This window comes from Mycteria americana, chromosome 11 (assembly GCF_035582795.1).
Source record: "Mycteria americana isolate JAX WOST 10 ecotype Jacksonville Zoo and Gardens chromosome 11, USCA_MyAme_1.0, whole genome shotgun sequence".
Lineage (NCBI taxonomy): Eukaryota > Metazoa > Chordata > Aves > Ciconiiformes > Ciconiidae > Mycteria > Mycteria americana.
In genome coordinates, this window is record NC_134375.1 from 15,878,511 (window position 1) to 15,896,956 (window position 18,446).

The 18,446-nt window shown below is 48.9% G+C and overlaps 1 protein-coding gene across 2 annotated transcripts in view; it reads left to right on the forward strand.

The window, feature by feature from the left end:
* Positions 1-18,446, forward strand: part of FRMD4B (FERM domain containing 4B) — a 138,123-nt gene that overhangs the window by 58,447 nt on the left and 61,230 nt on the right. For both annotated transcript variants that reach the window (XM_075513775.1, XM_075513774.1), the window contains exons 2-4: positions 15,137-15,202; positions 15,958-16,052; positions 18,318-18,410. In XM_075513775.1, the coding sequence (XP_075369890.1) occupies positions 15,137-15,202; positions 15,958-16,052; positions 18,318-18,410 (254 nt within the window). The remainder of the gene's footprint in view (positions 1-15,136; positions 15,203-15,957; positions 16,053-18,317; positions 18,411-18,446) is intronic.

The window sequence follows — 18,446 nt, forward strand, 5'->3', positions numbered from 1 at the left end:
ATTAGCTTTAACACTGGTGTTTCTGTGGTTGGTTCCAGCTGATGTAGAAAGGTGCTGTCCCGGTGATGTGTACCCCAGTGTTCACCTTTCTGCTCACCATCAGGTGCAAATGTGTGGTGCCAGTAGAGCTGGGAGTGGTGATGGAGGAGTTAGTGCTGTACGCAGTGGTACCGCAGCGCCACTGCTAATTACGTGCTGTTTTCTGAGCACCCTGGTTTTACCTTTCGTTGGGTCAGTGGTTTCTAGGTAGGGTGATGTGGGCTGGGTGGGGAGTGTGGTGTGGAGAAGATGCCAACAAGCATGTTGGTATCTCGTGCAGGCAGGTTGCTGGCTTGTGTATGGGAGAGGAAGGCAACGGACTGGAGGATGGGAGTGAAGAAGCTGGAAGAGCAGGAGAGGGCAGCACAAGAATTAGTAGCATGAAAAGTACAGGCTGTGCAAGCAAGGAAAGAGAGGGGAGAGACCAGGGAATAAAAAAAATTATCATTCTGACCCCATTCAGGTGTATGTCAAACCCCTCAACACTCCAAACTGAGCACAAACTTGCAAGAAAGTGTGGGAAAACAAACAGGTAGGAAAAAAAAAAGCCATAGGAGTGCAATAGGAGAAGGAAAACTGAGGTTGTAGATAGGAAAAAAAAAATAAGAAGGGAGTAATCTCCCGAGAAAGGTGGCTGCCCTAGGCAAAGAGGTCCCCATCATCCTGATTGTAGAGTTGTTTGGCTGACGCTGGACTGGACAAGTCTGGTTGCCACAGTTGTTTTGGGAGAGCAAGTATGTTGGTGTAGATGAAATCCATCGGGAATCTCGTTGGGCAGGTGCACTTAGCAGGCATGCAAGTCGGTGTTTGCTAAGCCGTAGCGAAAGTGGGAGTAATTCCTCTCTAATATCAAGTACGTTGCATCTGCTCACCTCACTCGGAGGCTGGAGCGTGCTGCGTTTGCTGCAGGGTTACGTACCCTTTGGCAGGGGGTCGCAGTGCTGCCGTCCCCAAACCCCAGCCTGGAGCTCTTCTGGTGCTCTCTGAATTGCAGAGACTTTCTCCCCCCTGCTCAACTCTTGCTGCTCTAACAGCTTCCCACTGCTGGAACATCTTATGGGTATGCTGTTTTTCTTTTAAACTCTAATTTTTCTTCTTGTTCAGAAAAATTAACTGTGGCTCAGAGTAGAGCTGAATTACACAGCCCAGAATTGTATTTGTTGGGAAGCCCCGGATCCTCCGAGGAGCTGTGCTCTTCTCCTCCAGCTATTCCTGTCCCTGTGGCTATCCCAGCAGGGCAGGAGTTGGCACCACCCAGGTAACCTTCACGTCATTTCTCTAAGGAAAAATGACTCACTCTCTATTTTCCATCTTATTTTTGGGCTTTGGAGTCTGTGTTTTGGAGACAAACACAAGTTTGTTACTCTGAAATACTCTCCCAAAACTGTCTCAGCTCCCACCCCTTAGGTCTCTGGTGGAGTCTGGACCAGCTGGCTGGACCTGACCTGGCGTCCGCCTGCCTGATGTGGGGCCAGCTCATGGTTTTTTCATGAAACCTGTGATATTGAGCATTGTGTGGAGAGCTTTTGTAGTCTCATGACTATGAGAATATTAGTTTTTACAAAGTAACTTTGGGGGGGCAGGGGGGGAATCTCTTTTTCTGCAGCTATTTAAAAGGTGGATATTTGATCAAAGCTAGTTCCTCTGCATTAAATAAGGAGGGCGAGACATTCCCAGCACCTCACCGCATCCCAGGTGTCTGGGGTAGCCGGGTGAGTTGCCCTCTGGAAGTGTCTGGCTTGCTGGTAAGTGACTGAGGCAGCCCCAGTGCCTGGTCTGGGCGAGGGGAGTGGGGCTGGCTCACGTGGCCTGATCCTGTGGACCAGGCAGCCCTGCTTCTCTTCCCAGCAGTGCCAGGAAGGCTCTGGCTTTACACTGTGCTCTGCAGCTTAATGGAGCCCATTGTTGGCCTCAAATGCTTGGTATGTGGAGCCTCCTGTTTGGGGGAGTTTAGCGGGACCAAGAGGGCTCAGTACCTCTCAGAAGTGGGAGCTGTGTGTCTCTGATCGGGTGTTGCTTTCAAAAGTTTGACCCTGAGGTTCTTGCTTCCTATTCTGATAAAAGCAAGCTAGTTTGTTCTAGGTGTTGAACTTAATTTTTTCTATTAAAATAGTTCCATGGTTTATAAAAAAAATGGGGTGGAAAAGTCTTCATAGTTTGTCCTCTCTATGCATGGTCACTGCTCAGTTGTGGGGAGCATAAATAACCAAAGGACAGCATCCAGCTAAAGGGAAGAGGTGGTTCTCGCTCCCAGGTGAGGTTCTCTTGGTGTGTGTCCAGAGATCCTACCCGCTCTGGTAGAGTTTTGTGATGTTCCCCCTGGCCTGTATCTTCCAGCCCATGTTGGATGCTGTGGTCCTGGGCTGTGGTGTTCCCTTGGCATCAGTCTTCCTACCGTAATTTATGCAGCCAGAGGATGTGAGTCAGTGGTGTGATTTAAAAGCTTGGGTTACCCGTACTCATGTCACATAAAAGGAAATTAATAATGCTGAGCTGTGTTTGCAAAGGAGGAACAGGCTTGTATTTTAGATTTTGAAGTAACTGCATGTGTAAATTTGAGATCTTGTGCTTCTTGTGTACCTGCCTGGAGGTCAGGTTGGAGCTCTGGAGGTTACAGCCTCCTGGATTTGGGTGCACGGTTCTTTGGTTTTCTGTTCTTTGTTTTTTCTGGTTTTAGTGAAAGCAGAGTTATCTAGTTGTCTGATACTTCTTTTGGAGGAGAGCTCAGTTTTTGTGCCTTTCTGTGATACCATTGCTGTGTCAAAGCCCAGAGGTGTGTGAAGCCAGAAGGGAAGAAATGAGGACAATTAAGGATAACTTGGTGTTTTGCACGCAGAAAACAGTCCTGCAAAGGGAGCAGTGGAAGGGCAGGTAGATGATTTACTGCTGCACCTCTACCAGCAGCGAACTGTGCTGCTGGAGACCAGCCCTGACTCCAGAACAAATTCAGATTGATGGCCAAGGGTATAAGCTCTGTCTGCACTCCCAGTTCCCTCCCCGACATGCAGTAGCTCACATCAGAAGCAGCAGACCAAAGTGTGCTTTGGAAAGGAGCTGGGGAAATGCAGTGAAATGCGGTACCCGCTGGTACCTGTCGCAGCAAGGCACTATGGAGATGCGAGTGGATGAAATGAGGGCAGGCATGCTGAAGAAGACAAGCTCTGGTTATCTCTGTTTACCCGCATACCTTCAGATCGGTGGCTGAGCCTCCCTGCTGCCGCAGGGCCAAGCCCCTGCTCCCGGGGGTCGAAAGTGGAGGCGACTGGAAGTTTTAGCACTGTGCCAAGTTTTAGCATAAAGGTCCCTTCTGTCCCCTGGGTGGGAAGTGCGGGGAGGAAGAGCCCGAGGGGCGATGGCAGCTCCCGGTAAGCCCAGAGCTGTTGGCGTGGGGGTCCTTGGCCGGCTGCCATGGTGCAGGGGGGCTGGCAGGGACCCGTGCTCCCACAGCAAAGTGTCTCGCTGCCCCGGGCTGGCACCTTGCGCTATGCCTTCGGTCAGTAACTGCTGGTTTTTTACTTGGTTCTGTTTCACAGTAAAGGGGTTAATATTACAAAGGAAAAAAAAGTAATTGTAATGCTTTCCCAGCTCGCCTCCATTTTTAATAATCACGTTTCAACCTCTTGTGTCCCCTGACTCATGCTGGAAGGGCTTTTGTTTCTGAATCTGTAATCAAAGCAACAAATGCGAAGGTCACTTCCTTGAGATTATATGGCAACGGAAGAAGTCCGGGATCGTGTCTCCCTTCTTCCCCCAGCTTGAATGTACAGAAAACGTGAAGGCTTAGTACATGCACGCTATTGAGTACTTCTTGGGTTTCTTCAGTCCTTGTAAACCAGCAGGGTGTGTGGCTTGGAGGTAAGAGGCTGTATTTTAATTTCTGATGCTTAGCAGCAACAGATAACGTTGTTTAGTGCCGTTACATTGTGCCCCAACTTAAACATCATGCAGACCTCAGAGCTGGGAGTGCAGGAGAGCAGGCAGCCAGAAAGCAGCGCGGAGCAAAGCGAGTTTGCTTTGGGGTACTTTGGTAGTGCAGCCTGAAACCTTTTTGCTTGCTCTTTTCTTTGCCCTCAAAGATCAGTCCATAAAAATTTCTTTGCATCTTTTGCACTCTGTTGTGGAGATAAGGGGCTGTTTGTTTACTCCCAGCATTTACAGCTGCTTTTTCCTGTCTTTGTTATAAGCGCTGCCTTGGCTGCTTTAGAAAAGTGCTAAATCCAAGCTTGATTCTGGTAACTTTGCTGCAGCAGGAGAGCAGCTCTGTAATTTCTGATTATAGAGAAAACCCATTTTGAGAGACTACCGTTATAGGCTGCTCTGAGATATGATTTAAACTGAACAAAGCACAGATTCATAAGTCCTGAGAGAAGGCGGTCAGTGCCCGGTACAGTAGCTCCTTTCAGCATGTAACTATTAAATGTCTCATCAGTAAGGTCTCCACCCCTCTTGCCCAAAAAAAAAACCCCTCGTGAAGAGGTTGGCACTGGAGATGCAGCAGTGGGCATGGAGCTTGTTAACGGCTGTTGAGAAGGAGCCTTTGATCCGGAGCGCTTGTTTTGCTTTAAAAGTGGAGTGTGGAGCAGTCCAAATCCGTCGGTCCCCGAGTGCCCGGCACAGTGCTGGTGGCTGGGCAGGCTGGCTCCTCGCTGCAGAAACGCTGCTCGGCGCCCATTGCAGCCAATACCCGCTATTTTGACTTCTTCCAAAGAGCTTGGGATTTCAGGCTTTGCTTGTTTTATTTGCTTGCTCTTTGCGTTTTTTAAAGAGTTACAGAAGTTCAAGGCAATTCAGATGGACTTGTGATATAGCCTTTTTTTTAATTATTTTTCATTGCCTGCTTACCTGATGTCTGTTCAAGGCTGGCATCTGGGTTTCCCAAGGGTCTGCTGCCAAGCGTGAGAGTGACTGGAAGAGTCCAGGCGGAGCATGGGGACAGGATGAGGGATGAGCCGGGTACAAGGACCCCGATGGGGCAGGGGGGGAAGAGATGCAAGATGCCATCGGAGGATGTGGTGCTGTCTGGAGAGGACGGCAGATACTGGGTCAAGGCTTGCTCTGCCTATGTCTCCTGCCTCAGGTGCCTTCCCTCAAAAACCCAACCCAGGGGTGAGCAGGGAGGTGGTGGAGACAGAAGCAAGAAGCGCAGTGGGAGGGGATGGAGGAGCAGCCTGTGAGAAGCCATCAAAGAGGCAGGGAGAAGAGAGAGCTTCAGGGCTGGGGAGAAGCAAAGAGGCATCAAGGGCAGGGTGTGGGTGTCTGGGGATGGGAAACCCCTTGCAAAGGGGATTTTTAGTCTTCTGTAACTATTCCTGTAGCAGGGAAAGGTGAGTTTCTGTTTCAGGTGGGTCAGGGATGGTTTCTGGGGTGGGGTAAAACACAGGAAAAGTTGCCAGAAGCTCTGCGCAGAATATCTCCTGAGATTTGTGTTGTAGAGACTTAAGCAAAGAAGCAGGAGCTTAACTGATTTGCCTCCAATGTCTTGGTTGAGGAGCGAAGGTCAGAGCAGGTCGCAGGAGGGCAGGCGTCCTGTCCTGCCCCGCGGTGGGTACTGCTCGTTCAAGGGCCGAGGGTGCTGCCCTCCACGCAGTGCCCTTCCTGGGGCCGACACCGCATCTGCTCCGTTGGGTAGCGTCAGGAAAGCTCTCTGATCCTACAGGATGTCTTTTTCCCCTGAGTTCCCAGGAGATTGCACTGGAACAAAACATCACTGTGGGCTCGTATGCAGTAATGACCTGACTGCAGTGCCTCTGTGCTGTTGGTGATAAGCACGTCTCCACCAGACACTAATTTATTAGCTGTGTTCTGCCAAGGAAAGCAGATGTTGGATGAAGTATTTCATTGACTTGATATTTGTGGCAGATTTGCACTGATTGTTTCCTATTAATTTTCCTGATTTCTAGGATTAGCTGTGGAGTTGCCTGCATATTCTTTTCTCTCTGTTATTTTAAATACATTGCAAAGTGGTAGGAATGGTAACATCAGCACCTGTGGAATGACATGACCTGTTTAAGAAACATTTTGGTTTTGAGTATGAGACACCTTTATTTAATAGAAGGAGAATACTGATGCAACAAGGGGGCTGTTCCTTCAAGAAGATGGCTAACCTCTCCCCCTCTGTCAGAGGGACGCGGCACCTGCTGATAACGCTGCCGGCAAGATCCCGTGGCCTTTGGCAGTGCCAGGAGAGGCGAGATGCTGTCTGGATGCCGCTTGTCAGCTGAAAAGCGTGGAGCCAGCAAAGGCTCTTCCGCAGCAGAGCCTTCCCTCTGCCTCGTGCCGTGGGAACTGATGCCTGTGCGCTTGTAGCACGCTCGTGTGCATGCTGGTGCACAGGTTGGGCATGGGCGAAAACCCCCTGCACCCCCGGGTGGGAGGGAGCAGCAGTGAGTGTGTGAAACCACCATCTGTGGCATCAGCGAGGCAGCCGCACTGCAAAACTTCCTTGTGGGGAGGAGAGGGGTTAGTTTTTTACAATGCACGCTGCTGGTGGAGACCAAGAAGCAGCAACTCTCCTGTTTATATTTCGCTCTTGGCGAAGGGCTTAATCTCCTGGCTGGGATACTGTATTTATCATCTTGAAGAAGACTGAATTCATTTGTTCCCTGGATTTTCATTTATCACTGTTCTTTGCGTTTGTGTTTTTTTTTTTATTGCAGTGTGTTCATCATTATTTCTGAGCATTGCATTCGAGCATTTTGGGAGAGGAGGATGAGATTTAGAGCCCCACGACTTGCTCTTTCTAATGACCACAGAGGCTGTGCCTGTTGTCCTGTACAAATCAGCAAACCATCAATAAAACAAGTGAAAGAATCCCTTAGATTTGCCATCCCTTGCAATGAGAAATAGTAGAATAAGTGGGGAAAAAAGAGAATCACATGGAAAGTGTGTTGGCACTTGGCCCTGAAAAGCCACAGTGCCTGCAGTGAGGGAGAGCGCTTGGGCTGTTGCTTTGCCAGATTTTTCTACTGGCTCAGCTGGTGGGGCTTACATGAAAGTCAGTTGATGCTCTGCAGGAGCCAGTTTTTTCATTGTATCTTCAGTTCATGTGGCTATTTTAGGAAGGTGCCATGCAACCCGGAGAGCCTCTTGGCCCCCAGTTCCAGGCAGTGTGTCTCATCTCTAATTCTTTGCCAAACTTCAGCAGAGCCAACATTTCCATGGAAAGCATCATCAAAGGGGCACTTGTACCAGCTTGCGCTTAAGTAAGTTTTCTCCAGCCTGTCTCATCTTAAAACGTTATTTCTGTGCGTGTCGTATTCAGTCTGGTCTTCAAGTGTCTGTCCCTGCCTGGCTGCTCCTGAGACAAGAAGCACAGGGATACCCTGAGGTCGGGAATAGCTCTGTACAGTCCCTGCAATTGCCGTGGGTAAATACCCCATGAGTGTTGGGATGAGGGTGTGCAGAGCCAGGGTGGGCTCTGCAGCCCTTAGGAAGGACAGGGGTGGCACTTGGAGTCACCCTGGTGAGGTGAGATGGGTCCTACAAGGTGGCTTGCCATAGCGTGAGGGGTGAGACGTAGCCAGTCACTTCAGTGCATCGCTGGCTATTTAACATTAAGCAGATACTGGCTTCCGTTAAGGTTAATAGCAAGATAACAAATGATTTAAGGCAAAATCCTGGCCCTATTAAAGTTAATGGCAAAATTCATCGACTACATGGGAGCCAGGACTTCAGCCAAAGGTTTCTTTGACTTGAAGATTAGGAAGGAGAGGCAGTATGTCTGGAGACATGGTCTGCCCCCTGTAAAGCTGGTGGAAGCTCTCCTGTCGCCTTTGAAGGAATCATGTCAAGTTTATTGCGTCCGCGTGAGCCAGGCTGCGGTGCTGTGGCAGGGAACCCGCCGGCTGCCCAGGCTGGCGTGTGCAGAGACTGGGGGGAAACCTGAGCTTTCAGACCCAGAGCCAACCTTCCTGTTTGTCAGGAGGTATCGGTGAGTCCAGGAGACCTCATGAAGGGGAGGGCAACCAGGCAGAGGAGGCATCGCCTGGGGGCTCTTGCACTGCACCCCTTGCTCGTGAAGGAGGTGATGGAGAGGCGCACGGTGGGATGGGGTGCGGCAGTGGGATGGGGGTGCGTTGCCCTTCCCCAGATCCACACCCCTCTGAGGGTGGAGTGCTTCCAACCCCCCTATCCATCTGTGTGTCCCCCCAGGTGCCTCCCACCATGGGACACTCGGTGACGGGCCCAATGTTGGGTCAGGGAGGACCCACGGGCTGCAAACAGGCTGACAAGAAGTGTGCGTGAAGGCATTTTTGGAGACCTATGCAGATCCTTTAAAAAGTTTCCATAGAAATGCTGGTATAAAACCGATCTCCTGTTTGTTATTTTTCTGCTTATTCCTTAAAGCTTTGAGCGACTCTGAGTGCTGGAACACGATGAGGCTTTGCTCTCCCAACAGACACACCAGGAAACTCTGAGGTCATTTCAAGCATTATATTTTTCCCTCTTCCGCCCAGCTGCATTTCAGGCCCCTTCCTTCCAGAAGGACAGGCAAAGGCTTTTATTTTCCTGAGATGTGCCTAGTTAGGGCAGCTCCACATTGCAATGCGTTCTTGCATCTTACTTCATATTTTTATCAAGTCGTGCACATTTATGGGCCAGGCATAAGGCAGTGGGTTGTATAAAAGTTGATGAAGCAATGCTGATCTAAGGCAGCTGAGGATCTGACCCTAAATGCCTTCAGGACTGAAGGGGGAAAAAAACCCACCTAAATGCCACAGAAAATCTGAGGTCAGTGTAGGGGCTTCAATATTAAGCTTTGAAATCTTACAGGCTTATGAGTTACAGAAGAGGGGTTGGGGAAAAAAAAACCCCAAACCTTACAGGAAATTACTGGTGATGTTTTATAGCTGGTTAACTGCAGCTCAGGTAGGGATTTTGAGATGAAAGTCTCTAAGCGCAGGGCTGGTTCTCTGGGCTCCTACACCTGCAAAGCAGCACTGCTGCCTCTGAGTCACCAGTCCAAAGCAGGACGGCAGGATTTTGGGGTCCCCCCACGCCGCAGGCATTGTGGAGGCTGGGTTGGTGTGGCAAAGGGACAGCATTTCCCCCTTGTAAGCGAGGGGGAATATTGCTCTCTTGCTTTTTGTTATCGATATGATTTTCTTCAGGGCTCTGACTGCTTGAGCCACTGTGATGTGCCTGTTTCAGGAATAAATGATCCAGTTTTTACAATCCATGTTCTAATGACGCAGCACAGCCCAATTTCTCACTTTTAAAACTGCAGGTTTAAGGCTTTGTGTGCTGGCCATTTATTTAGTGAAAACGGTTCTTCTTTCTCTCTCATCACTGGATGCATCGGTGCAGGTTGTTTTTTTTTTCATCCTGTAAAATATCTTCTGGAGCTTACTCACCTGCCAGTGAAGTTTAATTTCATGTGGTTACCCTGCGAGGAGCTTATGGAAATAACACGCACAGTTCTGTGCAGCTGGGACTGAATCCCCGGTGTCACAGTTGGGTGTTTTCCAGGCAGAGCCCCTGCGGGTGCTCAGTAACACCTGTGCCCGCGCAAAAGGGTTTATCTGGAGAGGGAGGGAAGAGGGTTGCTATTGCCAAAAGATTTCTTGTGGCTGGTGGAGTTTGGGGTATTAAAGATGTGAAGCCTTGCTGGATGGGGGGGCGGCTTTAAAGCTTAGGGCAACGTGCATTTACGTGGATGCAGGACCCTGGCGCAGCCATCCTGTCCCTGGGCGGGTCACAGTTACCCCTTGGTGCAACACAGTCGTGCCAGAAGCGTGCGCACGTGGGCTGCTGCGGCCCAAACGATGGCACACCCCAAATGAGAGCAGCTGGGATGCACGCGCAGACCTCTGAGCGTTTCGATGGTAAAACAGTTCCCAATTTTATCTCAATTATGTGCAGCTTGTGTATAATCCTCTCTTCTCTGGCCACAGAGTTGTTCGGGTTTGGAGTTTTTTTGGTTTTCCCTAGTAGCAAAGACTCCAGACCTTCTTAAAACAAAAAAGGCTTAAAAATAGAAGTCAGTGACAGATATGGCCAGCTATGCCAAGCGATGTCTCTGTAATTTGCCCAGTTCTGGGAGGTGAAATCTGGTCTGGAGGGAGTGCAACACATTTGGGTCTGCTTCTGACCCGAACCCTTCATGATTTCCCATTCCTAAGCTATGCTTCAGGAGATATGTTATTCTGTCAGCTTTTTTTGGTTTAAGTTTTTTTGAGGTTTCCTGTTTACACCCTGTCTAATTACTTTTTTTCTTTTTCTTATGTTTTCCTAACTGGATGACACACATGGTTGTCTAAAAATATTGCATGTAACAACCAGCTTCGAATAGGGAGGATGTTTCTGCTGAAGAGAAATAGCATAAATATCCTGCATATGTTTCTTTTCCCAAATAAACATTCAGGCTCAGGATATCACAGGGAATTGGTTTAAGTAGCCAAGAAGTAGGGGTTTTTTCTGCCTGCCTTGTTGTTTTGTGTGTGTTTTTTTTTTTTTTTTTTTTCTTTTTAAATTACTGATGTTTTAGAAAATCTGCCTTTATGACTTTGGGTGGAGAATTTGTCTTAATTTTTGTGTCACCAGCAAGATGGAAGGAAAAAATTTTTTTTCGAGCTATACGAAACCTTTCTGAACATGTTAACCTGCTATATAGAATCACGGTCTTGCCTTATGCTTTAATTTCCACACATGGAGATTCTGAGAATTGTGTGTTTCTTCTCTTTCATTATCTGCCTTTTCTACTGAAGATCTGGGTAAATCAGGTTCTTGTTGAAAGCCTGCTGCCAGTACCTGCCTGTAAGTTAGGAGGGCTGCAATATTTTGATATTACTGCATTTCTGCATCAGACGGTGTTGGTCTCCTTTTCATTCCTCTCCATTTTTGAGTTTTTATTGCTTGCTTGTGTGCAAAGCATACAAGTGACTTTGGGATGCTGGACTCTTGTTGTTTCCCAGTATCTCAGTATGGTTTTGCCACAAATGCGGCTGTGCGTTACGTCACTCTGCTAATTTCCTATTGGGAATGAGATGAGATACAGGGATACTTCATGAATTTTATGCTGCTGCTGCTTTTACTGGATAATAGCTTAAGTATTAGCAGGCTTTTAAAAATAGCTGCTAAAGAGATCAACTTGTAGGCCTGTTGCAAAAATATAACAAAATTGTTCATTTGTACAGACAATGCAAAATCAATGAGAATAAGCTGGAAACATAGATGTGTGTGTGTGTATATATATCTCAAGACTGCTCGTGCCATCTCAACTGAGCCAGACAGCTGTGCTCATCTCATGATGGATTGGTCCAACTACATAAAAAATCAATTACATTGTTCAGATTAGCAAGATGAACTGAATTAAAGATGAAAATATATCCTCTGACGAGGAGCCCAGCACCCTGAGAGCTGGGGAGTCACACACGGGTCCCTTCCCAGAGCACAAGGAAGCAGGCCTGCGAGCGGATGTGCCGTGGGGAAATAAATCACGCCGATGTCACTGGGGAAGCTAAAAATGAGTCCTTTGCTGCTTTGGCTCCAAGAGGTCAGAGTCTCCGGTCATTGAGCTGGAGGCACCCTTCTATGGCCAAAAGCCTTTATATATTCTATGATACTATGGTGGGGAAGTCTTCTTTTTGAAGCTCCCCAGCTCTTCTTCAGGCAAGAGGAGAGGACCAGACCATTGGTACCTGTGACCGTGCTGGAGCGTGTGGCATTGCTGCACTGCAGTCGTGTTGCACCTCTGCGTCACTGTGCTGGGACAATACGGGGCTGGTGGAAGGTGATTGATACTCCAAAGCTTGCGAGGTGGTCTTGTGGCTGCAACAGCCTTTGAAGCTTTCGGTTGTGCCCCCTGTACAAAGGAGGCTTGCAAAATGTGAGTACTGTCTTGTATATAGGAGCCCTGTCTGCATGGGGGGGGGCAGCTCCATGTGAGGAGAGAGTTGTCTCCTAGAGATGACCGCTCTGGTGGGCGACATTCCTGATGCAGGATGGGCTTGTGTTGCTCTGTGATAGTACTTGGGAGTGATTTGCTTCTGATTGTGTTTGTGTAAGCCAAGTGAAGTGCTCTCTGCCCCATCAGGAATGGGGTGGGGACACTTGGAGTGAGCTCTTGCACAGCTGCAGAAACCAGGGTGCTGGTTGCTGAAGCCTTGGGTCTGCAAGAGGAGGATAAGGGCTGGTGTTTGGACTGTCCTAGTTAACACTGCTTTGCTTAGGGGTTGGGGCCTGCCAATGCAAAGCTGGTAGTCACCCCGGCAGATTTGCGTTCCTCGACTGGGCTGTGGTACCACGCAGTGAGTATCCTTGTTGTGCCTCTCAGCCCGGCTGGAGAAGGCATCTTAGCAGGGATGAAGCTCTCAGATGCGTGTGCATGGGCTGGGGGGGCAGAGGGTGCAAGCAGCAAATGGAAAGGGCTCCAGAGCCCCCCTCTTCCTTGAGCTACAGCCAGCAGCAGACATTTTATGGCCCTGAACACTGCTGTCGTGTCTTGCTATGCGACAGAGCGTTCCTGGGGTGACACGAGCCCATTGCCACGTAGAGCTCTGGGATACAGGTGGGAGCTGACAGGTTTGTCACAGTAACGGCATTTCATGGTGCTTTATCACTGAGCACACTGGCATCTTCTGCAACTTCTTGATTGAGCTTTCCAGTACTCTGGGAAGCAGCTGTATGATTTCTTCTGAGATGAGATTCCTGGAGACTTGGGTACTAAATGTTATCTGTATCTATAATCTGTAAATCAGACTTTTAAGCTGTGTCATTACATCTTCTCATCAATAAAATTGGGGATATTTGTATCTTGCCTGTCTTTAGGGGTGTTATGAGGTTTAAGTACTTTACTTTTAAGGTACTTTGCAATTACCTTGGATAGCTGAATAGAAGCGCAGACTATGGTTGGTTATTTCTTCTGTTTTAATCTTCCTGGCAACCTTCCTTTCTCCTCAGTGCAAGGCTTTGTGGATGTGTTTGCTATAATAGAAACCTTTTTTACTTAACAATAGACAACTGAGGCAATTAAAACAGTCAGAAGTGATTAATGTGATTTCACTGGGTGAAAGCTAAAGCAGCTAGCAATTAAATAATGGCAACCCTTGTGCTATCTCAGAGCAACAGATGGGGAATGATTTAAAAACACTATTGGATCAGACACTTCGCAACAGGGGCAGATTGGTAACAGTATGTCAGAGCCAGAAATATGCACCACCTTGAAAGGGTGTGCTGATGAAATGATTAATTGACGGTAACATGTGACTTATTTATGAGTGCACGATGGGAGACCTTCAGCTCTCGGGAACAAATGGACCCGTGATCAGATCATAATGGATTTAAGGGCTCCGGGCGGCATGTTCGGTGAGCGGATAAATTGCAGGGAGCGTGCTGGAAGCTGGAATTGGGACGCTGCAGCTTTGCTTCCAAAACCTGAAGGATAAAGCACTGGAAGTGGTACCCTGCTGGGAGCATGGGCCTGGGGCTAGTGCGATGGTGCAGTCTCTGCTCTGCACCCCTGCATGTACAAGTCACTCTTCATCTGACGCTCCTCTAGAAATTCACGTTCACAGCAGTAGGAGAAATGAAAAGGAAAGGGGTTTCTCCTAGCTAGGCTTGCTCTGCAAACGGTCCTTTTAACAGTATTGCTGTTCTGATGAGTGATGTGATGATACGTGTTTAGTTAGTGCCATAAGTTGCCAGCTCTGGTGCCCCAGATGCCGTAGCCCCGTTTTTCCCAGACAGCAGACAGAGCTGTGCCCGCAGATGCTCATCTCGGACCTGTTTGCAGAGCTCCTCAGGAGGGGACTCCCTCCCGGGTTTTGGTCAAAATGAGCTCAATTAGTGGAAACAATAAAGCTTTGTTAATTTGGCTTCTTATGGCTGACTGGTGACAGAAGAGGCTGCGGGAACAGCCGCGCGTTGAAACGGGGGCAGCGCTGGGGGGAGGCGGGCGGTCTCTCTTCAGTTATACTGCAATGGGGTATAAATTGTATTTACTTTTAAGCCTTTATAAGGTTTGGGTGTGCGGCAGCCTGGGGCGGGAGGTGATGCGGGGATGCTGGTGGTGGTAGAGCCCAGCCCTGTCCTTGTCCCTATCCCCGTGGAGCCCGAGGGATGTGAAAGAAGAAACCGCTCTGTGTTGCCATTTAATCCCTCCGGGAGCCCCTATCTAAGCAAACCACCCTCGGCCTCTGCTCAGAGCTCAGAATTTATAGTCTGTGAGAAGCTTGTGCTGTCAGGAAAATGAGTTACTCTAAGGCTGGGAGAATAAATATAAAAGCCAGGCTCCCTTCACCAATTCTCGCCCAGAGAACGCTGTGAAGCTGGTCCTTGCCGAAGCCGGCGAGAAGCCCGGAATTAGAACAGATTTTAAATAATGTAAAAGCTTTCGTGGAAATGTATTAGATTTCAAAGGGCAGATATTAAAAGGGCCTAATGTGCAGCTATTTCTGAATTGCTGTCCTCTTAAAGAGAGAAAGACACATTGTTTGCAAGAGATAAATGTGACATGAAATAAGTGGTGCAGATATAATGTCAGAGCTTGCGAAGCTCATCCTGTTCTTAACCATTGACTTCAAGCACCTGTCTTGGCGTGTGTAACCACCTAGATAAGAATCCTATGGAGGCAATGACTTTTAATGGTTGTGAAAAGTTATCCAAGGGAGAACATTAATGTGCTGGTAGAGACTCCATCTAAACTAGAGACCAGGTCCTCTGTCAAGGGGCCAAATTTAAGCTGACCCATCTGCAGAGAGGGTTGGGTAGATGGGGATTTCATGGGTCCTTTTTCATCTCTGCTCCTCACCAGAGCAAAAGGCTATTGCTGCCATTTGTAGCTATGGTACTAGCCAGGCCGTTTCATCCTCAAATTAAATTTTTGCAACACTTGCGTTTGTTTTTATCTGATCCTGAGCGCTGCTAAGCACCCTTAATTTCAGCTTGAAGTCGATGGGAGCTGAGAGTGCTGAGGCAGCTCCCCGGACCGAGTCCTTGGAGAAGGACGCTCAGCTCTGGTACGGAGTCGATTCCCTTATGGGTGCAGATTAAGCACTTGCTACGTGCTGTCCTTGCCCGAGCCGCACGTGGGCCTGTGCAGGCCAGGAAAGCGGTGGGTCCTGCCCTTCCTCAGGGGGCTGTGTTGCTGTCTTTGCAGATGACAGAGGGCCGGCACTGCCAGGTGCATCTCCTCGATGACAGGAACTTGGAGCTGCTGGTTCAGGTACAGACCCTCTCTTCTGGGCACCAGTAGCACGGTGCCAGATTTCCCTGCTTATTTTCTTTAGCGGTGCTATTGGGGGCTGATGCATAAGTGATGTTTGAAGAAAAGTTTTATCTCTTACTAGAGCAACTCATAGAAGTAGAATAAATGGGCATGCTTTCAGGCACGCACGCCCCTCCTCAGACCTGAACTAGCAGGGGGGGTTCGCTTGGACGTTGGTGCACAGTTGGCAAAATATCTGCCATCAGTTCTACAATCAGCTTTTCATCTGTTTTCACCAAAATTCATGAAGTGTATTAAACGCACCCCTCATGGTGGTGTTTTTTTGTAATTTAGAAGGGAAGAGAAGTCCGTATTTTTGGGGATGTTTTATTCCCATAACAGAACCCAAAGCATGAGATCCTCCAGTACACGGTATTTTCTTAATTGAAAAATCCCTCCTGCTGTAAGTGCAGGAAAACCTGAGCTGCTGCCTTTCTCCCCCAGAGAGAGGAAAGCAGTGCTCGGTCCGTGCGCTGCAGCTTGATGCCGTGGGTTAAGTACATAATTGCCTCTCCGTGCTCCGCGTGTCCCGCGGCTCCACGGGACGCCGTGTCCGACTGCCCCGAGTCTGATGGAGCCACTTCTGCCCCGAGTTGCACAACAGGGTCAACTTGGCCATGTGTACTTAAATGTTAGTATTTGCAGAGAAAATTTTTATTATATATGAAAAGCCTGGGCTGAAATGAATTAAATTATTTTTATTCTTTCAATAGCCCAAACTTTTGTCTCGGGAGTTACTGGATCTGGTGGCCTCACACTTCAACCTGAAAGAAAAGGAGTATTTTGGGATAACGTTTATAGATGATACGTAAGTATGTTCATTCATTTTTAAACAGCTGTGTGATTATTGCAGTGTGAAACCTATCCCTGACACTGTGGCAGATCAGTGTGATGGAAAAATGACTTTTTCTTTTGAAGAAGAAAGATTTTCCTAGCTTGTGCTTGTCCTGCTTGGCTAAGGAAAGGGGAAGGCACAAACCAGAAAATATTTGGAAAATATTTGGAAAATATTTTCTGGGCACGAACCAGAGAATACTTGTAAAATACCTTCCTGACACTTTCACTTTTCGTGTTTCTCTCACAAGGTGAAAAAATTGATTTATCAAGTTTCCCACGTGAACACCCTCAGCTTTCCTACTCTGCACTTTTAGTAACAACAAAAAGGTTTTGCATTTATTTTCAAAATGAATTGATCCTGTTGCTTTGCACTTTAATCTCAAACGTATTGTTGAGTCTTCCAAATCCAAACTTGCCTAGCAGCAGTGAAATACGAGGCTAGTCCTTTCCATAAACAACGTTATTCTAGCTTCCCTATTACTTTTAGGTATCCAAGCTATTCTGCAGACTACCAAAAGGAGCTGCAAAGGCAGAACACGCCTGAAATGCACAACCCTCCCTTCCTGGCAGCTGGGCTATTGCAAGCGCACGGCGGCGATGGGCGCAGTCTGTCACCGCCGCTGCCGCGAGCGGGGCAGCGCGGGCAGCCGCTGCCCAGCCCCTGCCAGCCTGCGCCCGTGGCTGCCGCCGGGCTGGGTGAGATGCCGTGGCCGGGCTCTGGAGCCCTGTGGGAGAGCGGCTTCCGTGGCGTTAACCTGGAGCCGGCTGGGTTAACTGACATCTCAGCTGGTGGTTAGACCCATCTGCCAGCGTTGCACTGAAGTGCTTCCCCGCGTCTTGCTGGGTGCAGGGCCGAAACCCGCAGGCAGGACTCTGCTCCCCAGGGCCGGTGTCTCCAGAAGAGTTACCTTCAGCCCCCCCAAAAAACTGGAGCAGAGCTGCTTAGGGCAGTGGGGAGACAGCGTTGTGCACCAATACAGCCCCTAAATAAACCTCCTCTTGTCTAATGGAAATAATATTAGTCCCTGCTGCTCTCCCTTGCTGCTTTTTACGGTGTCCTGGATGGAAGCCTTCACCTACAGATCGCGTCGGAGCAGTGTTTGGGGCCAGCCTGCCAAGGCAGTTCCCATCTGCAGGTGCAGGACTGGCCCTGGGGAAAGGGCTGGTGTTCACCGAGCTGGTAGGAGCTGCTCGCTCTGGAGCCCAGACCGCAGCAGTGTTATTTTTACCAGCCGCTCTCATCTTGGGCTCTCCCTAGAATATATTTGCCACATCCTTGTTCTTTCAAGTGTTGAAAAATACTTTCTCCCAGCTCTGCTGTAAATCCCTTGAGGATGCTGTTTGCGCTTGGCTTATTTTTTCCCCCAGAAGAGCTGCCATGAAATTCTTCTGGAGGTTTTTGGTTGTTGGCACTCCCTCACTGTGAGCTTTGAAGTGCTGCCAGGGGATTACCTAAAAGCTGTTGGCTTCCCCAGAAACACCAGTGGGACTCCAGCGGCTGCCTTGGGTGTGTGGCACTGGACTGGGTGCTTGGAGGGAGCGTGTGGCCTCTGGAGGGCACCCATGCCCCAGCCTTTCGGGGCAGCCACAGGCTTCTGAGCTCCCCCTCGGCCCCAGGGTTATTGGGGTTTGGGGGATTTTTGTTTTCCCTCTGGCTTCTGTCCCATTTCAGTCAGAGAAGGTGCTGCAGAGAGAACTGTTTTATACGCCCGCCTCGTTTAATGAGCGTGCCTGCAGTAACCCCCTCTGCTCTGAAATGGGGGTTTGTGTCGCGCGGGGACTGGGGATGGCGCAGGGCAGGAGCGGGGGGTTCGGCCGCGGAGCTGTGCAGCCCCTGTGTGGCAGAAGAGATCAGACCCGTTTCTGCTGCAGGCAAATGTCCAGCCTCTGCTACAGATCAGATCCCCCCGCTAGACGTGAGAAGTCGATGGAAGCACCCCTACCTATAGCAAAGGAGGGTATTTCAGTAATATTTTTTTTTCTGGGTGCCATGCTATGACTTTTGTGCTGCAGCTGAAAATACAACTGCAAAGAGCATTCTCTAGCACCCAAAAGTGAATTACATCAACATCTGAAAGTTAGGAAAAAAGGAAAGAATTGGATGAAATGTTTGCCTGTCTCGGAGCTGAATCTTGCACTTCTTAAAGTAACACTTGGAGTAACCACGAGCAGTGTAAAGACCCTGTTTCTGTGTTTCCTGTCCCAGTTTTTAACCGTGTCCAACCTGTTTCTGCAGAGGTCAGAGCGTCTGGCTGCAGCTGGATCACCGAGTCCTGGACCATGACTTGCCCAAGAAACCGGGCCCGGCAACTTTGTACTTTGCTGTTAGGTGAGTAATTGTGTCCACAAAGAAAACATGACCACT